The 17,140-nt window shown below is 37.0% G+C and overlaps 1 protein-coding gene across 5 annotated transcripts in view; it reads right to left on the bottom strand.

Moving 5' to 3' along the window:
* The window catches only part of QSER1 (glutamine and serine rich 1), a 74,012-nt gene that overhangs the window by 27,106 nt on the left and 29,766 nt on the right, over positions 1-17,140 (bottom strand). For 4 of the 5 annotated variants that reach the window (XM_072791059.1, XM_072791057.1, XM_072791055.1 and 1 more), the window contains 3 exons: positions 15,714-15,826; positions 15,173-15,334; positions 8,669-12,352 (listed from right to left, as the gene is read on the bottom strand). In XM_072791059.1, coding sequence (XP_072647160.1) covers positions 8,669-12,352; positions 15,173-15,269 — 3,781 coding nt within the window. In that variant the 5' untranslated portion in view covers positions 15,270-15,334; positions 15,714-15,826. The remainder of the gene's footprint in view (positions 1-8,668; positions 12,353-15,172; positions 15,335-15,713; positions 15,827-17,140) is intronic. The other variant, XM_072791058.1, reaches the window with a different exon arrangement.

Genomic DNA, 17,140 nt, shown 5'->3' with positions numbered 1-17,140 from the left:
ATTTAAGCATTCTCTTGACCAAAATACAATAGGGTCATAAATTAGTAATAAAGGAATACCACTATCACCACCACTAAAAACATAAACCTACTAGGAAACAGGCAAAACCCCACTTTTTCTTACTAACTCTGGGATTAAAAAGGAAATCAAAACTGAAATGATAAACCATTTAAAAAGGATGGTGAGAGCATTACAAATTGAAACCAGAGGCATAAATAAAGCCAGGTATAATGAAAACTTACACTTTAATGCTATTCATTAAAAAGCAAGGATATACAAAAATCAATTAAGTATTAAACTCAAGAAGCCAGAGTGAGAACAGTAAGTGGAACCCAGGGAAGATAGGGAAAAATAATTGATTAAAGAAAAATTTAAAAAGTGAGTAAAAATAGTGAAAACAAGAGTAAAAAAAGAAAAGCACACTGGTTCTGTGAAAACAACTATTAAATAGGCAAACTTTTCACAAAATGGTAAGAAAAAGATTCAAAGAGATTCAGAGCAAGAAAGAACAAAAAAGATTAAGACAAAAATTATAAGCAATAATCTCATTTGTGAGTTTAGGTGTAAAAATCCCAAACAAAACAGTAGAAACTTATATCTTGCAATGGATTAAAATAATTAATCATGACAAAGCAGAGTTCATGGTAGAGTTATCTTAAAAAGGTTCAGCATTAAGAAATCAAGTAATTGATTGGGGTGTCTGGGTGTCTCAGTTGGTTAAGACAGACTCTTGGTTTTGACTCAGGACCTGATCTCAGGGTTGAGTTGGGATCTGCACTCAACATGGAGTCTGCTTGAGAGTCTCTCTCTCTCTCTCTCCCTTTGCCCCTCCCCCTGCTTGCATACATTCTCTCTCTAAAATAAATAGGTAAATCTTTAAAAAAAAATCCAATAATAGATTAACGTGTGAAAAAATTTATCAGAAGCTCAAAAAAGCATCTAACAAAATTTAATATCCATTGTTAATTTAAAAATATTTTTTAAGAACCTCAAAACAAATTCAAAATTAGGAAATCAAGTAACAGGTTAATGTGGGGAAAAAGGAGATTAGAGGTTCAAAAAGGCATCTAACAAAATTTAATACCCACTGTTAATTTTTTAAAAAAAACAAGAATCTCAGGATAGAAGGAAATTTTCAGAGTGTACAGTACTAGAAACTGACAACAAATATATTTCATGGTCAAACACTACATATTCTATTTAATACCAAGGAGGAGGTCAGCATGATTGCTATCACTACTACTATTAAACAGAGGCTGAGCCAGTGAATTAAATTACAAAAAAAAAAAAAAAAAAAAAGAGAAAGAGAAAGGTAAAACTTCTATTATTTTTACAAGACATAACTATCTAAAAATGCAAGAAATTGAGAATAAAAATTCAATAAAAATGCCAAAACCAAAACGGAGATATAAAATTGTCATATACCATCAGTAAGCAATAAGAAAACAATGTGGGGAAATTTATAGTTAAAAATTGCAGAAACGGGGGATCCCTGGGTGGCGCAGCGATTTAGCGCCTGCCTTTGGCCCAGGGCGCGATCCTGGAGACCCGGGATCGAATCCCACGTCGGGCTCCCGGTACATGGAGCCTGCTTCTCCCTCTGCCTATGTCTCTGCCTCTCTCTCTCTCTCTCTGTGTGACTATCATAAATAAAAATTAAAAAAAAATTTTTTTAAATTGCAGAAATGATAGTATCTGTGTAGAAAAAAATTATATGATATGAAAATACATAAGATCTGAACAGATAAATAATATATTCCAAAAGTGCATGAGAAAACTGTAAAGATAAATTTTCCCTTAAAATCAATTTATGAATTCAATGTAATCACAATAAAAATACCAAAACATTGAAGGAACTCCTACTTGCCAATTATAGGATAAGTTGAGCATCAGAAATCATGACTATAAATTGATTAAACAATGAATTTTAAAAATTTTATGGGGCAGCCTGGGCGGCTCAGCGGTTTAGCACCACCTTAGCATCCCAGGGCCTGATCCTGGAGTCCCGGGATTGAGTCCCACATCAGGCTCCCTGTATGGAGCCTGCTTTTCCCTCTGCCTGAGTCTCTGCCTCTTTCTCTCTCTCTTCCTGTGTCTCTCATGAATAAATAAATAATTTTTAAAAAAATAAAAAAAAAATAAAAATTTTATGGCTTCTTGTGCTAAGCAACATGAAGTAGGCCCACTAGAGCCTATTATCACACACACACACACACCCCTATATTACAAATAAACACTTTGAACAAAATATAAAGGGTAGCAGGCAGCCCTGGTGGCTCAGCGGTTTAGCACCACCTTCAGCCCAGGGCTGATCCTGGAGACCTGGGATCAAGTCCCATGTCAGGCTCCCTGCATGGAGCTTGCTTCTCCCTCTGCATGTGTCTCTGCCTCTCTCTCTCTCTCTCTATGTTTCATTAATTAAAAAAAAAAAAAAAAAAAAATATATATATATATATATATATATATAAAGGGTAAGTAACTACCTGAAGACTTTGAGAAGTTAATAAAGCAGGTGGACTGGAGAGGTAAGGGCAAATTTAAATAACAATAAACGGAAATGTTTCTTACTTCTTTCCTCTCATCTCGCCTAGCATTGACCAGAGGTAACCCCCCATGCAGAATTGCAAGAGCACAGACAACAAAAACTCCAAGAAAATTTGTCTTTCTAGACAGAAGAGTAAAAGAGAGGAGCCTCGTGCAAGGTGAAGAATGTGGGGGGCAAATGCCATTTCTTTTTTTTCTTTTCTCTCTCCCAGACCTGCCCTGAGGACAACCCAAGTCACAAAGCTGCAATGCAAGGGACGCCTGGGTAGCGGTTGGGTGGCTGCCTTTGGCTCAGGTCGTGATCCCAGGATCTGGAATTGAGTCCTACATTGGGCTCCTGTGAAGAGCCTGCTTCTCCCTCTGCCTGTGTCTCTCCTTCTCTCTGTGTGTCTCTCATGAATAAATAAATAAATCTTTAAAAAAACAAAAACAAACAAAAAAACAAAGCTGCAATGCTATGGTGGTGAACCAGACATCTTAAACCCTGACAGAATGCCTGTCTTTTTGGCATTCTAGAGGAAACTGGAAACAGGGCCACTATGGTATGAAGAACACAGGGAATGTTTCAGGACATATATAATTATATATATATACTTATATAGTCAATTATATCTCAATAAAGCTGAGGGAGGAAGCCTAGGGGAATTCCCTATTTTTGGTCTTGTTGTATCACTTTAACCCCCACATGCAGATAACTGTGTCAACGCATCAGCAGCTAAAGCTCCAAGAAAAATTCCAGCTTTCTACACAAATGCCTAAGGAAAAGGAACGCAGGGAGCTGGGTAGTATGGGAAATTCCCAGAGAGGAAACAGCTGCAGAATGGTATCCGCTAATTCTACATATGAACACATGCAATCTGTTTCACGCTAAATTGCACTTACGCAGAGTAGATTCAAACTAGCATAATGAAGGCTTTGAGATCTAAACTATAACAAAGTCTACTCATCACCCAAGTTCTGGATTAACCACTGAGACAGATCCAAAGCAGTAGAGCAAAGGCTTTGTAAAACTGAACCAACACTGGAACCACCACTCAAAGATGAGATGGAATTTTGTAGTCTGACTGCCTGCTAAAACAACACAAATCAATATTTTCCAGAGAATTTTAATAGAACCCAGAGTCTTACAGTATAGTACTCAAAATGTCCAGGATAAAATCCAAAATTGCTCAATATACAAAGAACTAGAAAAAAGTGACCAATTCTCAAAGGGAAATTAGATGCCACTTTTAACATGACTTAGATGTTGGAATTATCAAAGTCTTGAAGGCAGCTGTTATACCATGCTCCAGGAAGTAAGGTAGCATACTTTTAAAATGAATAGAAGTATGTAAATTCTCAGTAGAAAAAAGAGGAATGAGAAACAAGAATCAAAGACAAATTTTATAATTTAAAAATATCTGAAATAAAAAATTCACCGGATGGGATCAGGAACAGAATTGAGAAGGATGAAAAATCAATAAAATTTAAGATAGGCCAATAAAAATTATACAATTTGAAGAACAGAGAGGGGGAAAAAGGATTGAAAAAAATGAACAGAGGGGATCCCTGGGTGGCTCAGCAGTTTAGCGCCTGCCTTTGGCCCAGGGCACGATCCTGGAGTCCTGGGATCAAGTCCCACGTCGAGCTCCCGGCATGGAGCCTGCTTCTCCCTCTGCCTGTGTCTCTGCCTCTCTCTTTCTCTATGTCTATCATGAATAAATAAATAAAAACTTAAAAAAAAAAAAAGAACAGAACCTCAGAAACAGTATCAAAAAGTTATACATTTGTGTCACCGGAATCCCATAAGCAGAGAAAGAGATTGGTGCAGAAAAAAAAATATCCCCAAATTTCTCAAATTTGGTTAAAGACATAATTTACAGATTCAAGAAGCTCAGTGAACTCCAAATAGGATAAACCCTACCCGGATAAACAATTAGACTGCTGAAAACCAAAGAAAAAGAAAAAGTCTTGGAAAAGGAAACGTTCTTTGGGCTGATGGGAAATGATACCAGAGAGAAACCTGGAATATCAGGAATAAAGCAACTGCAATAGAAAATATGTATGTCTAGGTAAACACAATAGGCTTTTTTCCTCCTCTTAAGTAATTTAAAGTATATTGGACTTGAAAGCAAAAATTATTCCTTTATTATGGTTTTCAATATATGTAGATAGATGTAATATATAGGACAAATATGTGAACATACGGGCAAAGGTAAAGGGACTTGTATGGTTGTTAGGCTTCAACATTTTACTTGAAATCATAAACATATTAATTTTAAATGGATGCTAATCACTAGGTCAACCATTAGAAGACTACAAAAAGATAACTGCTGGAAAAATCAGAAATAAATTAAAAATAAAATACAAAAAGTTCAAATAATGTGTTTTTAAAAGCTAGTAAAGAGGAAACAAAAAAGGGGGAACCAGAAAACAATAAAATGGAAGATCTAGCTATATCAACAATTAAATTAAATGTAAACTGTCTAAACATACCAATTCAAAGACAGAGATTATAAAATTAAAGCTTAAATAAAAGACAAAACTAAAATATATACTATCTACAAAATACCCACATTAAATATAATGTCACAGATCAGACAAAGTAGACTTCAAGTAAGATTATACCAATATTAAAGATGCACATTATACAATGATAAGGTCAATTCACAAGAACTTAACAATCTAAAACACAGAACTCAAAATACACAAAGCAATAACTGATTGACAGAAATGCAAGGAGAAATAGAAAAGTCTACAGAAATACTTTGAGACTTCAAAACTCCACTCTCAGTAATTGGCAGAACAAGGAACAAATAATCAGCAAGGACCTAGAAAACCTAAATAACACTAACAACCAACTTGACCTAATCAACATTTACAGAACAATCCAACACCACCAGCAGAATATACATTCATTGAAAGTACACATGGAACATCAATCAAGATCAAGCACATTTGGGGATGCCTGGGTGCCTCAGCAGTTGAGCATCTGCCTTCAGCTCAGGACATGATCCCAGAGTGCCAGGATTGAGTCTCACATCCGGCTCCTCACGGGGAGCCTGCTTCTCCCTCTGCCTGTGTCTCTGCCTCTCTCTCTCTGTGTCTCTTATGAATAAATAAAATCTTAAAAAAAAAAAAAAAAAAGACCAAGCATATTTTGGGCCATAAAGCAAACCTTAACAAATTTAAGAGAACTGAAATTACACAAAGTAGAAATCAATAAAGAAAAGGTGTCCGGAAAACACTCAAATATTTGAAAATTGAATAACTCATGTATCAAAGAAGCATTAAAGAGTACTGAAAGAAAATAAAAATAATAAAAATAAAATTGTGGGATACAGCTAAAGCAGGGGGCAATGAGAGGTTTGTAATATTAAATGCTTATAGTAGAAAAGACGAGGGGTCTCAAATGAACAATTTAGGCTCCTACCATAAGAAATCAGAAAAATAGAGAATGAATCTAAGTCAAGCAGGAAAAAGGAAATAATGAGAACCCCCCAAAAAATCAATGAAATTGCCAACAAAGGAGAAAAAGAGTCAATAAAACCAGTAAACTTCTATCCAGACTGACCACAACAAAGAAGATACAAATTACCAATATGAAGAAATGCTACCAACAACTTTATACCCATGAATTTGACAACTCAGATAAAATAGGTCAATTCCTTCAAAGATACAAACTATCAAAACACAGTCAGGAAGAAACAGACAAGGTGAATTAGTTCCATATCAAAGAAACTGAATTCACAGCAAAAAACTTTCTGACAAAAACAAACAAACAAAACTTTCTGACAAAAAGAACTCCAGGTCCAGATGGTTGCACTAACAAATTTGAACAACCATTTGTGGAAGAAACAGTACTACTCCATTTCTTGCAGAAAAAAGAAAACAAGGGGATAGTCCCAAATTCATTTATAGGGTCAGCAATAACCAGATACCAAAACCTGACAAAAGCATTACAAAAGGAAAACTACAGACCAATATCTACTGCAAACATGATGCAAAAAAATTAGAAAACTGAACTCATCAATGTATTAAAAAAGAACCGAATACTTCACAGTTGTTGGAGTTTATCCTAGGAATGAATGCAAGGCCATGAATATATTTGAAAATTAGTCAGTGTAGTTCACCACACTGAAAGACTGCATAAGAAAACCACATGGGGCGCCTGGGTGGCTCAGTGTTTGAGCGGCTGCCTTTGGCTCAGGTCATGATCCTGGGGTCCTGGGACCGAGTCCTGCATTGGACTCCCTGCAAGAAGCCTGCTTCTCCCTCTGCCTGTGTCTCTGCATCTCTTTCTGTGTCTCTCATGAATAGACAAAATCTTTAAAAAGGGGGGACGGGGGTCATAGACCTAAAGGTAAAATGCAAAAGTTAAAAACTTCTAGAAGAAAACAGAACATGTTTGCAAAGATTTCTTAGGACACAAGCACAAATCATAAAAGGAAAAAAATGGGTAAATTAGACTTCATTGCAATTTAAATTTAAAATTGCCCTTCAGAGATACTTGAGAGCTGTGTGAATTTAGAAGATATGAGCATGAATTCTCCCTGGAGTAACTTCCACAAAGTGACTTTGAAGATGGTCTTCAGAGACGACAAAATGTCTGCTGGGCTGAAAACATCAAAGAGGGCAATTCTGGTTAGAGAAAAACCTGTTCAAAGAGAATTGTGAAAGTGCGGCTTATGGGTCTCAGGAACAATGAGAAGTTTGGCTGTTATAGAAGAGGATAAGTGGAAAGAATGGAACCAGAAAGTAATATGGGAAGGAAGAGTTTTTACATATTATTTTAATGTTTTCCCCTAGAAGCACTGAGAAGTATCTTACTGGTGTGAAGGATTCTACCAAGAAGCAAGAGATGAGCTCGTGCACAGGAGGAAGCAGTGGGGATGGCATCGAGAGAACTTTGAATACCTAACAGGAAGAACTGGGTTGGTGATGAGGATTTCAACTACAAATGAGGCAATAATACCTGTCTGGAAGAAACCAGTCTAAGATTCCTATTTTAGAACAGAAATTACAAAAGCTTTGTTCTACAAATGGAAGAGGGAATATAAAAGTAATTGCAAAGCAGCCTGAATTTGGGGAAAAGGAGTCTAAAACGTTACTACGATTAGATTAGCCACGTCCATAACGTCTTTGATTCTAACACTGACTTTCCATTATACTAATTTCCCTGTATAACAAAGTGAGAATTCTTTAGAAATGTGTTAGCAGATGTTTATGCTAACAGATTATTTGGGATACCACAGTTGTTCCAGATCACTCCAGTAGTTAAAGGTAGTCTTGAGTTCAGAGAGAAGCTAAGAGTACATCACACAACAAAGTTTAAACTTTTAAAGCACCACTTTACTTATACAAAAGAGCTAGGCAGGAATACAGGCTCTACAACCAAACAAACCTGAGTGCAGACTCCGGCTCTGTCAGTTACTAGTTGTATGGACCCACACAATTCATTTACTCTTGGTTTATACCATCTATATATTGGAGGTAACAATGCATATCTCATAACATTGCTACTAGTTCCCAGCACAGAGGTGATGGCTATTATTGTTATATATATTCTCCCTTAGCATGTTCCTTAAATAGTTGACATGAGGCAGTGCTTCTTAAAACAGTTCCTCCAAATGTTCCCTTAACTACAGAATAAAGTGAAACACATACCCAAAGACTTGGCGACACAGTCTGGAGCCAACACAAATTTTCTAAATGTTATCTTAATTATATTCGTGTACATAATACACGTAACTATATTTAACACTAAAACATTAATCTTCAGGTAAAAACTGACATACCAAGAAAATATGACAGTTTATACTAGAACTGTACAGCACAATGCCTCATACCTGTAAACCACTCAAGTTGTCTCAGATTAGAGAAGTCTGGATACATACCATGTAAGTCATGTGTCACGTGGGAGAAAGTAAAAAAAACCACCAAGTTCTCAACCTAAAACCCAAAACTTTCCTACAGGGAAGGAGCATATGCAAAAGAGTAAGTACGTAAAATACCCACCAATGCATTTTGCCCTGAAAATTTATTTACAGACCTGCTTCAAGCTAAAAAAGCTTAAAGTCCAGTCTATCACCATACAAATAATAGTGGAAAGCCATAATTATGAATCTAAAATTTAAAACTTTACCTGTTTTCTTCTTTTTATCAGAAGTAGCATCTGAAGTAGTTAAGGTAATAGAGGCGCTTTTATAAATATCATGACTGCATACTCCAGGATCTTCTTCATCAGAAGAAAATGAAGATAAATGGTCCAAGTTTTTAAGTTCATTATCAACTTTTTCTGATGGACTGTTACCCCCAGTTTCAGACACTAAAGGTGCGGGTGTCGTAGAAGTTGTCTTTGGAAGCGGCGGGGGACAAAATGTACGAACAGTCTGGGTCCCTGGTCGTCTAGTCCTGTTGGGCATTCGGACGGCAAGAGTAGAAAACTGCTGCTTGGGCCCAGATTTCAGAAAATCTAAGAAAGAGGCAATAAATCCTGTCTTGACTTCTGGCTGTTTTTCCTCCACTTCTTTGATCTTCTGTCTCATTTTTTCTTGATGCTGATAACCATCGTGGCAGCTTTCTGAGGAAGGAGGAGTGTATGGCAAATACACATCTGTTCCCCTTGAATTCTGGCGTTTGCCCTGGGCAGGTCTTTTTGGCTGTTTCTGATTACTGTTGTCTTCCTCTTTCATTTGCCCCTTCCCAGATTTTTTCTTCTGAAGGTTAAAATGCATTAAATCTTGATTTTCTTCTTCAATCTTGACACCAGTGGCCTCCCCGGGCTGGGCCATGGCCAGCAGTGCAAGCGCACTTCTGGTTGGGTTCACCGACACACTGTTGTCATCACCCCCCAAGGTGAGCTCACTCTCTGATGCAGCATTCTCTCCACTTACACTTCTACTAGAAACAAACTCTTGGTTTCTGCTGTTATTTAATGTATTATCGATAGGAACTTCACTATCCTCTTCAGATTCATGATTGGTAGCAGACTGTTTCTTGAATGAGCCAGAACTCTGCTCCTGGGCTTCATGACTTGGTCCAACCACTGGTGAAATTACTTTAGGTGCTTTATTTTGACCAGTTTCAATATGCTGTTGATCGAGAGTCATTTTTGACTGGAGGTTAGGTACAGGTGAAAGGTTTACAGCAACTTGATTTCCATTTAAGGAAATGTCATTTATATTCTGGGGCTTTCCTACTGCAGCTGTTATGGAGTTAAAATCAGAAGTCACATGAGCAACATCTAATGACTGTTGAAAATGAGATTTAGAATCACCATCTTCAACTGCTGGAATGGTTTCATTTGAAGTTGACTTGGAAAAATCAGAAGGAGTAACCCCACAAGCTGCTGCTGTAGCTGCTAAGATATCATCTACATTTGATAAAATATTCCTCTCATCACTGAGAAGCATTGCCTCTGGGAAACATATTGATCCAAGAGAAACAAAATGATTCTTTGAATCATGCTGATTTGTTTCACTAAAATGGCCCTTTGTTGTTAGATGTTGTTGTAATGGTTTTGAAGACTCAGAGAGGTCCATTTTCATAATTTCAGAAGTTTGAGGATGGAGTTGCTGCTGAGAATGATCACCATTGCTCTGAATAATATGGCCATCCATTTGAAGGAAAGGATGTACTATTTGTTGAGGACTCTGAACACGCTGTACTTGTAAAGATGCTTTTACTTGTCCTAAACCTGCCTGCAGTATTGACTGCTGAAGAATCTGTAGGTCACATGCAGAATCTAAAAGAACCTGTGTATTAGGAAGAGATGCCTGATGGCCATGCCCTAAAGAATGATTTGGAATTTGAATCTGAGATGAGGCATTAATTATTTGATCATGTTGCTCCTGGACCTTGGCTTCATGTACCTTGTGTATAAGAGCATGCTGCTGGTTGAGGTCTTTAGTATTCAATCTTATCTGTGGGGTTGGCATTAAATTAGTTGCCTTCTTCATATCAAGGGTTGCTGTACTGACTTGGCCAATTTGTTGGGTAAGTTGTGTCACTGAACCAACCATGCTTTCTTCTTTTTTTGAGCCTGGTAGAGCAATCCCAACAACCTGATCCTCAAGACGAGAATTACTTCTGATCACACTCTGAGAATATCTGTCCTCTGCTTTTGACACCTTATAAGCTGATTCTTGAACATTAATTTCTCCATCAGATAGCCTTTGGGTCGATGACTCAAGAGATACTTGTGGCTGTAATACCTGTAACTCTTGCATTGGAAAATCCTCCTCTTGCTTTGAAGATGTATACACATTTGAGTCAAGTTTTCTTTCAGCATAAGACTTTGGATCAGGGGAAGGTATGCTGTTCTGTAACGTCTGACAGTGAGTAGAGGATGCAAAAGATGATGACTGGACAGCAGGCAAAAACTTCTGGGACTGGGGAGAGGATGACCCTTGAGTCTGAGCATTTTGGGAAGAATGCATAGAAATATAATTCTGGGTTGGGCTAGAATCTGACAAATTCTGAGCCCGAGAGGCAGAAGAATAGGAAAGAGAAGGGGCGGTCAATGTCAGGGACTGCCCTGAAGCATAGCTTTCTGAAGGACTGACTGCAGACAATACTTGTGACTGAGATGAATAACTAACCTGTGTCTGGCTAACTGGTGATAAACCCTGAGAATGACTAGATGAATAACTTTGAGACTGACTAACTGAAGATAGATCTCTTGTTTGAGAAGGGTAGTTCTCATTTGTAACTGAAGATAACACTTCTTGTTGATTAGGAGAATAATTAAGTGTCTGATTTTCAGAAGTTAGAGTCTGAGATGATCCAGAAAAAGTCAATGTTTTATATAAGGATGGCAACTTCTCAACTTTGTTGGATCTATAAACCTGTGAATGAACAATAGATGGCACGTTATGTGGCTGTACTAAGCCATAATTTTGGGACTGGCTAACAGATAAAAGGCTTGGGAGCTGCGCTGTAGAATAAATTTGTGCTTGGCCTGATATTACAGAACTCTGATTATGTAAAGGTTTGGAATAGCTTAATGTTTGCACAGGAGGAATTATACTTTGAGGTTTGGGGGTCTTAGTTGACGTTAGTGGTTGTTTTGTAGAACAGCTTTTTACTTTTGTAGTAGGAGGAAACCCTGATGATGGAATTGCAGATGAGTAAGACTGAGCAAGTTCCACTGACACCTGGGAGGTCTTCTGTTGTAATCCTCCATTGCTCACCTGAGTAGAATCTCCAATTGGGCTACAGGATAAAGATGACTGCCTGCTTGTTTCCTGAAAATTAACTACACTTGCATTTGATAGATAGCTATGTAAGGAATGCTGTGAACCAGTCAGTTGTGCCTGAATAGACTGGGTACCTGAAGGCCGCTGATGGTGTTTAATAACACTACATTCTCGAAGAAGAGCTCTTTCAATGGAAGCAGTAGAACTAGTAAAGAGAGTTGAACTGTAGGCTTGAGGAGTTTGCTGGGCTCCCCCAAGTGCTGAAGGCAACAAACTAAACTGAGGTTGTAAAAGATGGGGTGCAGACTCTTGAGCTGAGCGATATGTTGAAGACTGAGGTGGTATGCTGTTACTTAACGCAGAACTGCCCAGGCGCTCAAATGCCAAAGCAGTTGGAACAGTTCCCTGGGAAGTTTTGATTTGTAGCAAAGGGTCATGAGGATTTAAAATTCCATTTGATGTAGTGTTAAAAGACGAATCCTGAAGCACCAAAGGTGAGGTGGTAGCAAAGTTTCTATTGCTGAAGGTGGTGGGATGCTGATAAGCAGAGAGGGCAGAGGGTGGAAGAGTTCCAGTGGTTGGCAAAGGTCCAGTAACGAACAGCTCAGTTGCTGCTGAGGAATGCATACCTAGGAAGAGAAAACATAAAAAACTTTAACAATTACAGCATAAATACTATTATACACACACACAGAGACACACACACGTCACACGTCTTCACAGTAGAGACTTACATAATCTCTAATCCATTAAAATCTCTATAAGACTGAAAATGCCTGACAAATTATTTCTGCATGTAAATTGAAAATTACATTTCAAAACCAGCTAGTTTACTTTTTTAATTCTTTAAAGTGTGAGCTCCAATGGGAAGGGGCAGAGGGCGAGAATCTTTTTTTCAAGATTTACTTATTTTATTTTATATATAAATATATATATATATATTTAATTTATTCATTAGAGACACAGAGAGAGAGAGAGAGAGAGAGAGGCAGAGACACAGGCAGAGGGAGAAGCAGGCTCCACATAGGGAGTCTGACACGGGACTCGATCCCAGGTCTCCAGGATCATGCCCTGAGGTGAAGGCAGACGGTCAACCGCTGAGCCACCCAGGCATCCCAGCCACCCAGGCGTACCCTACTTATTTATTTTAGAGGCATGTGTACGCACACGCAGGGAAGAGGTGTAGATGGAGAGGAAGAGAAAGTCCCAAGCAGACAGAGTGCTAAGCATGGAGCACAATGTGGCACTGGATCTCATGATCCTGAGATTACGGCCTGAGCTAAAATCAAGGGTCGGTCACTTAACTGACTGAACCACTCAGGCACCTCAAAACAGCTAGCTTTCTTTTTTTTTTTTTTTTAATTTTTTATTTATTTATGATAGTCACAGAGAGAGAGAGGCAGAGGCACAGGCAGAGAGAGAGGCAGGCTCCATGCACCGGGAGCCCGACGTGGGATTCGATCCTGGGTCTCCAGGATCGTGCCCTGGGCCAAAGGCAGGCGCCAAACCGCTGCGCCACCCAGGGATCCAACAGCTAGCTTTCTTAAAGCAAAAACAAAATTACAAAGGTATTTGAATTCCTATTTATAATTGTTATATAAATGAGTTTATATATGTTCGATAAGGTCATCTGAAAATTAAGAAAGCAATAAAAATATATGTAATCTCCAGTGATTAATTTATCCTGAAATCTCAATGCAATTGCAACAGGATACAATATCCATAACATTAAAATTAAACCCAAACTGCCTACGTTTAATATGATAAATGAATCTAAAAATATACAATGAGATTAACACTGCAAAGTTTCTTTTATCAAAATATATACATTTTTGGGGCATCTAGGTGGCTCACTCTGTTAGGTGTCCGACTTTTGATTTGGGCTCAGGTCATGATCTCAGGGTCATAGGATCAAGATCCAAATCAGCTCCTCACTCGGGAAAGTCTGCTGGAGGTTCTCTCTCTCCCTCTCCCTCTGCCTCCCCTGCCACCCCGTGCACCCCTCTCTAATAAATAAAACTTAAGAAAAAAATATATATATACACATTTTAAAATGTTTTGGCTTCCTATGAACAAATTCCAATGATAATAGGTGCATGCTTATCATAAAAGGCTGACCAGAAATTAATATTGTCAAGAAGAGATTATTCACATTTCAGGAAAGCATTCTAGCTAAAAGTTACCGTATATCTTTATGACCCAAAAGTTCTACTTCTAGAAATTTATTCTGTGGAAATAAGTGGACACAAAGATATTTGTACAAGAAACTTCTTATAGTTATTGTGTGTGCTAATAAGTAGGAACCACACATATGTCCATCATCATAGGACTGATCAAATAATTATGGCATATCCTATTAATACTATTGCTATAAACACTGATTAAGTGGATATATATGTTTTGATATACAAAGATATTTACTGATACTTTACCAAAGAAGAGTAAATATCAGACTTAACTCTTCTCTACAAAAGTGGGACTGTAGTTAGGAACTATCCCCTTCCCTTTTGTAGACCTTTTTATTGTTTATTGTTTACATGTTTTTTAGTGACTGCCATTAACATTTTTTTTGTTGATTTAGAAAAATAGAAGAAAAAAGAAAAAAAAGGAAAAAAGATTCTCTGGCCCTTTCAAAAACCTTCTTCTTACCGTTAAATGTCAAAAAGTATTACTATGAAGACAAAATATATAGTTACACTTGAAAAAATAACATTTAAAATTTGTTTAAAATAGTATATATAAATAGGGGAAATACAATAATATCAGCCTATAATGGCTTTTACTAAATAGTGACATAATCTGTTCAATTCTGGATAACTTTACATTACTCTAATGATGAAATCAGTCCCGAGACTGTTTTTTACTATACTACCTACTCAGCCTGAAGTCACTAAGATAAATGAATTTAATTGTTCACCAAAAAAGCCAAAAATGATAAATATGGCAGGTGATGGATGTGTTAATTAACCAGACTTGGGGTGGGGGTACTCTTAAAATCACAAAGCACATTTCAAACATCTAACAATTTTATAGCAATTATACCTCAATAAAGCTGAAATGGAAAAATAAAAGAAATGTTTGCTTCTATTAAGTAGACAAGTAACTACTTAAATTGTTAGGTTTGAACTTTATATCTAAGGTTTATTTTTTAATAATTATCTTCTTCTGTCTACTTAAGTAGACAAGTAACTACTTAAATTGTTAGGTAAGAACTTTATATCTAAGGTTTATTTTTTAATAATTATCTTCTTCAACTTATTCGTTTTCATCAGAGTGATAAATCTGACTTCTCTCTAATGTAAAATTGTGAAAAATTCCAGGTTTTAAAGTTCACTGGGAAGTCAGTAATTACTCTCAGCCACACTACAGAGTGACAAGGCCATGAAAAGTTTCTTTTTTATCAGTATTTTTTCTGGACTTAAAATTTCTGAAAACAAAGAATCAATCACCTGTCTGCCAGGATGGAGCCCTGAATTGTGGTAAAAGAGTAGTTCCTGAAGAAGCAGCCTGAGCAGTTCGGGATTCAACAGCAGAGAGAAAGTTCATCACTGAAGATTCTTTAGTGTTAGTGCTGGCACTGTTCACACTAGTATCAAATATTCCAGAAAGACCTACATTTGAAGATATAGGATATATCACAAGGTAAATATTTATGAGTATAAAATTATATTTCTGTTCTTATTTTTAAAAGGAATTTCTGAAATCTGAGGCCAAAAGATCTACAACCCTCAACGATTTTATTCTGAAACAGCAAATATTAATTTGACCAAGTGTAGTTAGAATTTAAAATCCACAAAGATCCATGAAAAAAGATCTCCCAACTAATTATATAGGTATTTCCTATCAGTGAAAGACAAAGTTTTGATTTCATTTTCACTTTTCCCAAGGCTCCATTTTGTCCTCCCCCCATGCATAACCCAATATGTGAAAACTGATTTTTCTTCTCGTTCACTACATGTAGCCAGATTCATTCCAGAAGAGCATTTTTACCAGTTGGCTGAGGTGTGGTAGCATATCCAGGAAGCTGATGAGAGGCTGCAAAGGTCTGTCTCTGAAGGAGATCGGTTTCAGAATGTGAGGGATGTCCTTCTTCATAGCTCAAACTAAAGAATAATAAAAAAGAAGTGACCAAAAAACACAGAGCTCAAATCATAGTACCAAAACATTTATAGGAGAACAATTATCAAAAGTAGCAGAAACCTCCGATTAAATTCCTGACCTACACACCAATAGATCAAACACAGTCTCACAACACTGTCAAAATGGGGTAAATACTTTGAAGATACCCTATGAAGAAAAATGATGCATAGTATTTTCCTTAATTTAACTTTACTTTCTTTTACTGGGAGAGAAGAGACATGGTATAGTGGGGAGAGCAAGAGCCTGGAAAACAGGACAGCTGAGGTTCATTGTCCAAGCTCTACCGCTGGCTTACATTTCAATAAGGATTTCAATGAGGAACTTAATGAATGTCAGACTAAATTCCTCATCCGTATGAATAAAGGACTAGACAAGATAATCTCTAAAGTCCCTCTAATTCTAACTTTCTATGGAAAATCAGATAATTCGAATAAACTGATAATTAAAATAATACCTAGAAAATTTCAAACTTGTATATTTTGAGGGCAACACAGAACAAGAGATTTTTCTCTCCTTGATTTTTACTTTGAATATTTTAAACTCATTGAAAAATTGAACTAGTCCAATGAAAAACTTATATCCTTTCCTTAAAATTCATCAACTTTTCGTTACCTTCATTTTTCTTTATGCAGATATAAACACACTTTTTTAGATTAAACTATTTGAATATAAGTTGCAGACATGATGCTGCATCTTTAAATATTTCAGTTGCATCTCCTAGAAACTGAGCATTCCTTTATATAGTCAATTATCATTATTAGACTTGAAGAAATTTAACATTAAGTCAATAGTGGTATGTAATAACAGAGGTCATATTCCAATTTCCCAATTGTTGCCAAAATGTTTGGGATTTTAAAGCTCTATGTAGAATCCAATCAAAATTTAAGAACTGTATTTGATTATGTCTCTTTGAATTGATAACAGTGCCTTTACCCTGCCTCTGATCCCAGATCCCTTTTGTTTTGATTTCATGACACACTTGTTGTTGTTGAGTAATCCAAGTCAGTTGAATGGAGACTATCCCAAATTCTGGCTCTGTCTAATCAATTCCTCCTGAGAAGTACATAAATGATATAGTCTGTACTTCTTATTGTATCAGATGAAGATGCACGTCAGCCTGTCTCACTACTGGTGATGCTAAACTTGAAGTGGTTATGTACACCTGTCAGATCTCTCCCTGTAGTTGTTTTTTCTCCTTTGAAATGCAGTTGTGTGGGATGCCTGGGTGGCTCAGCGGTTGAGCATCTGCCTTTGGCTTAGAGTGTGATCCTGGAGTT

Source organism: Canis lupus, chromosome 21 (assembly GCF_048164855.1).
Source record: "Canis lupus baileyi chromosome 21, mCanLup2.hap1, whole genome shotgun sequence".
Lineage (NCBI taxonomy): Eukaryota > Metazoa > Chordata > Mammalia > Carnivora > Canidae > Canis > Canis lupus.
Note: the sequence above shows the minus strand (reverse complement) of the source record. Positions and strands in the feature narration are given on the sequence as shown.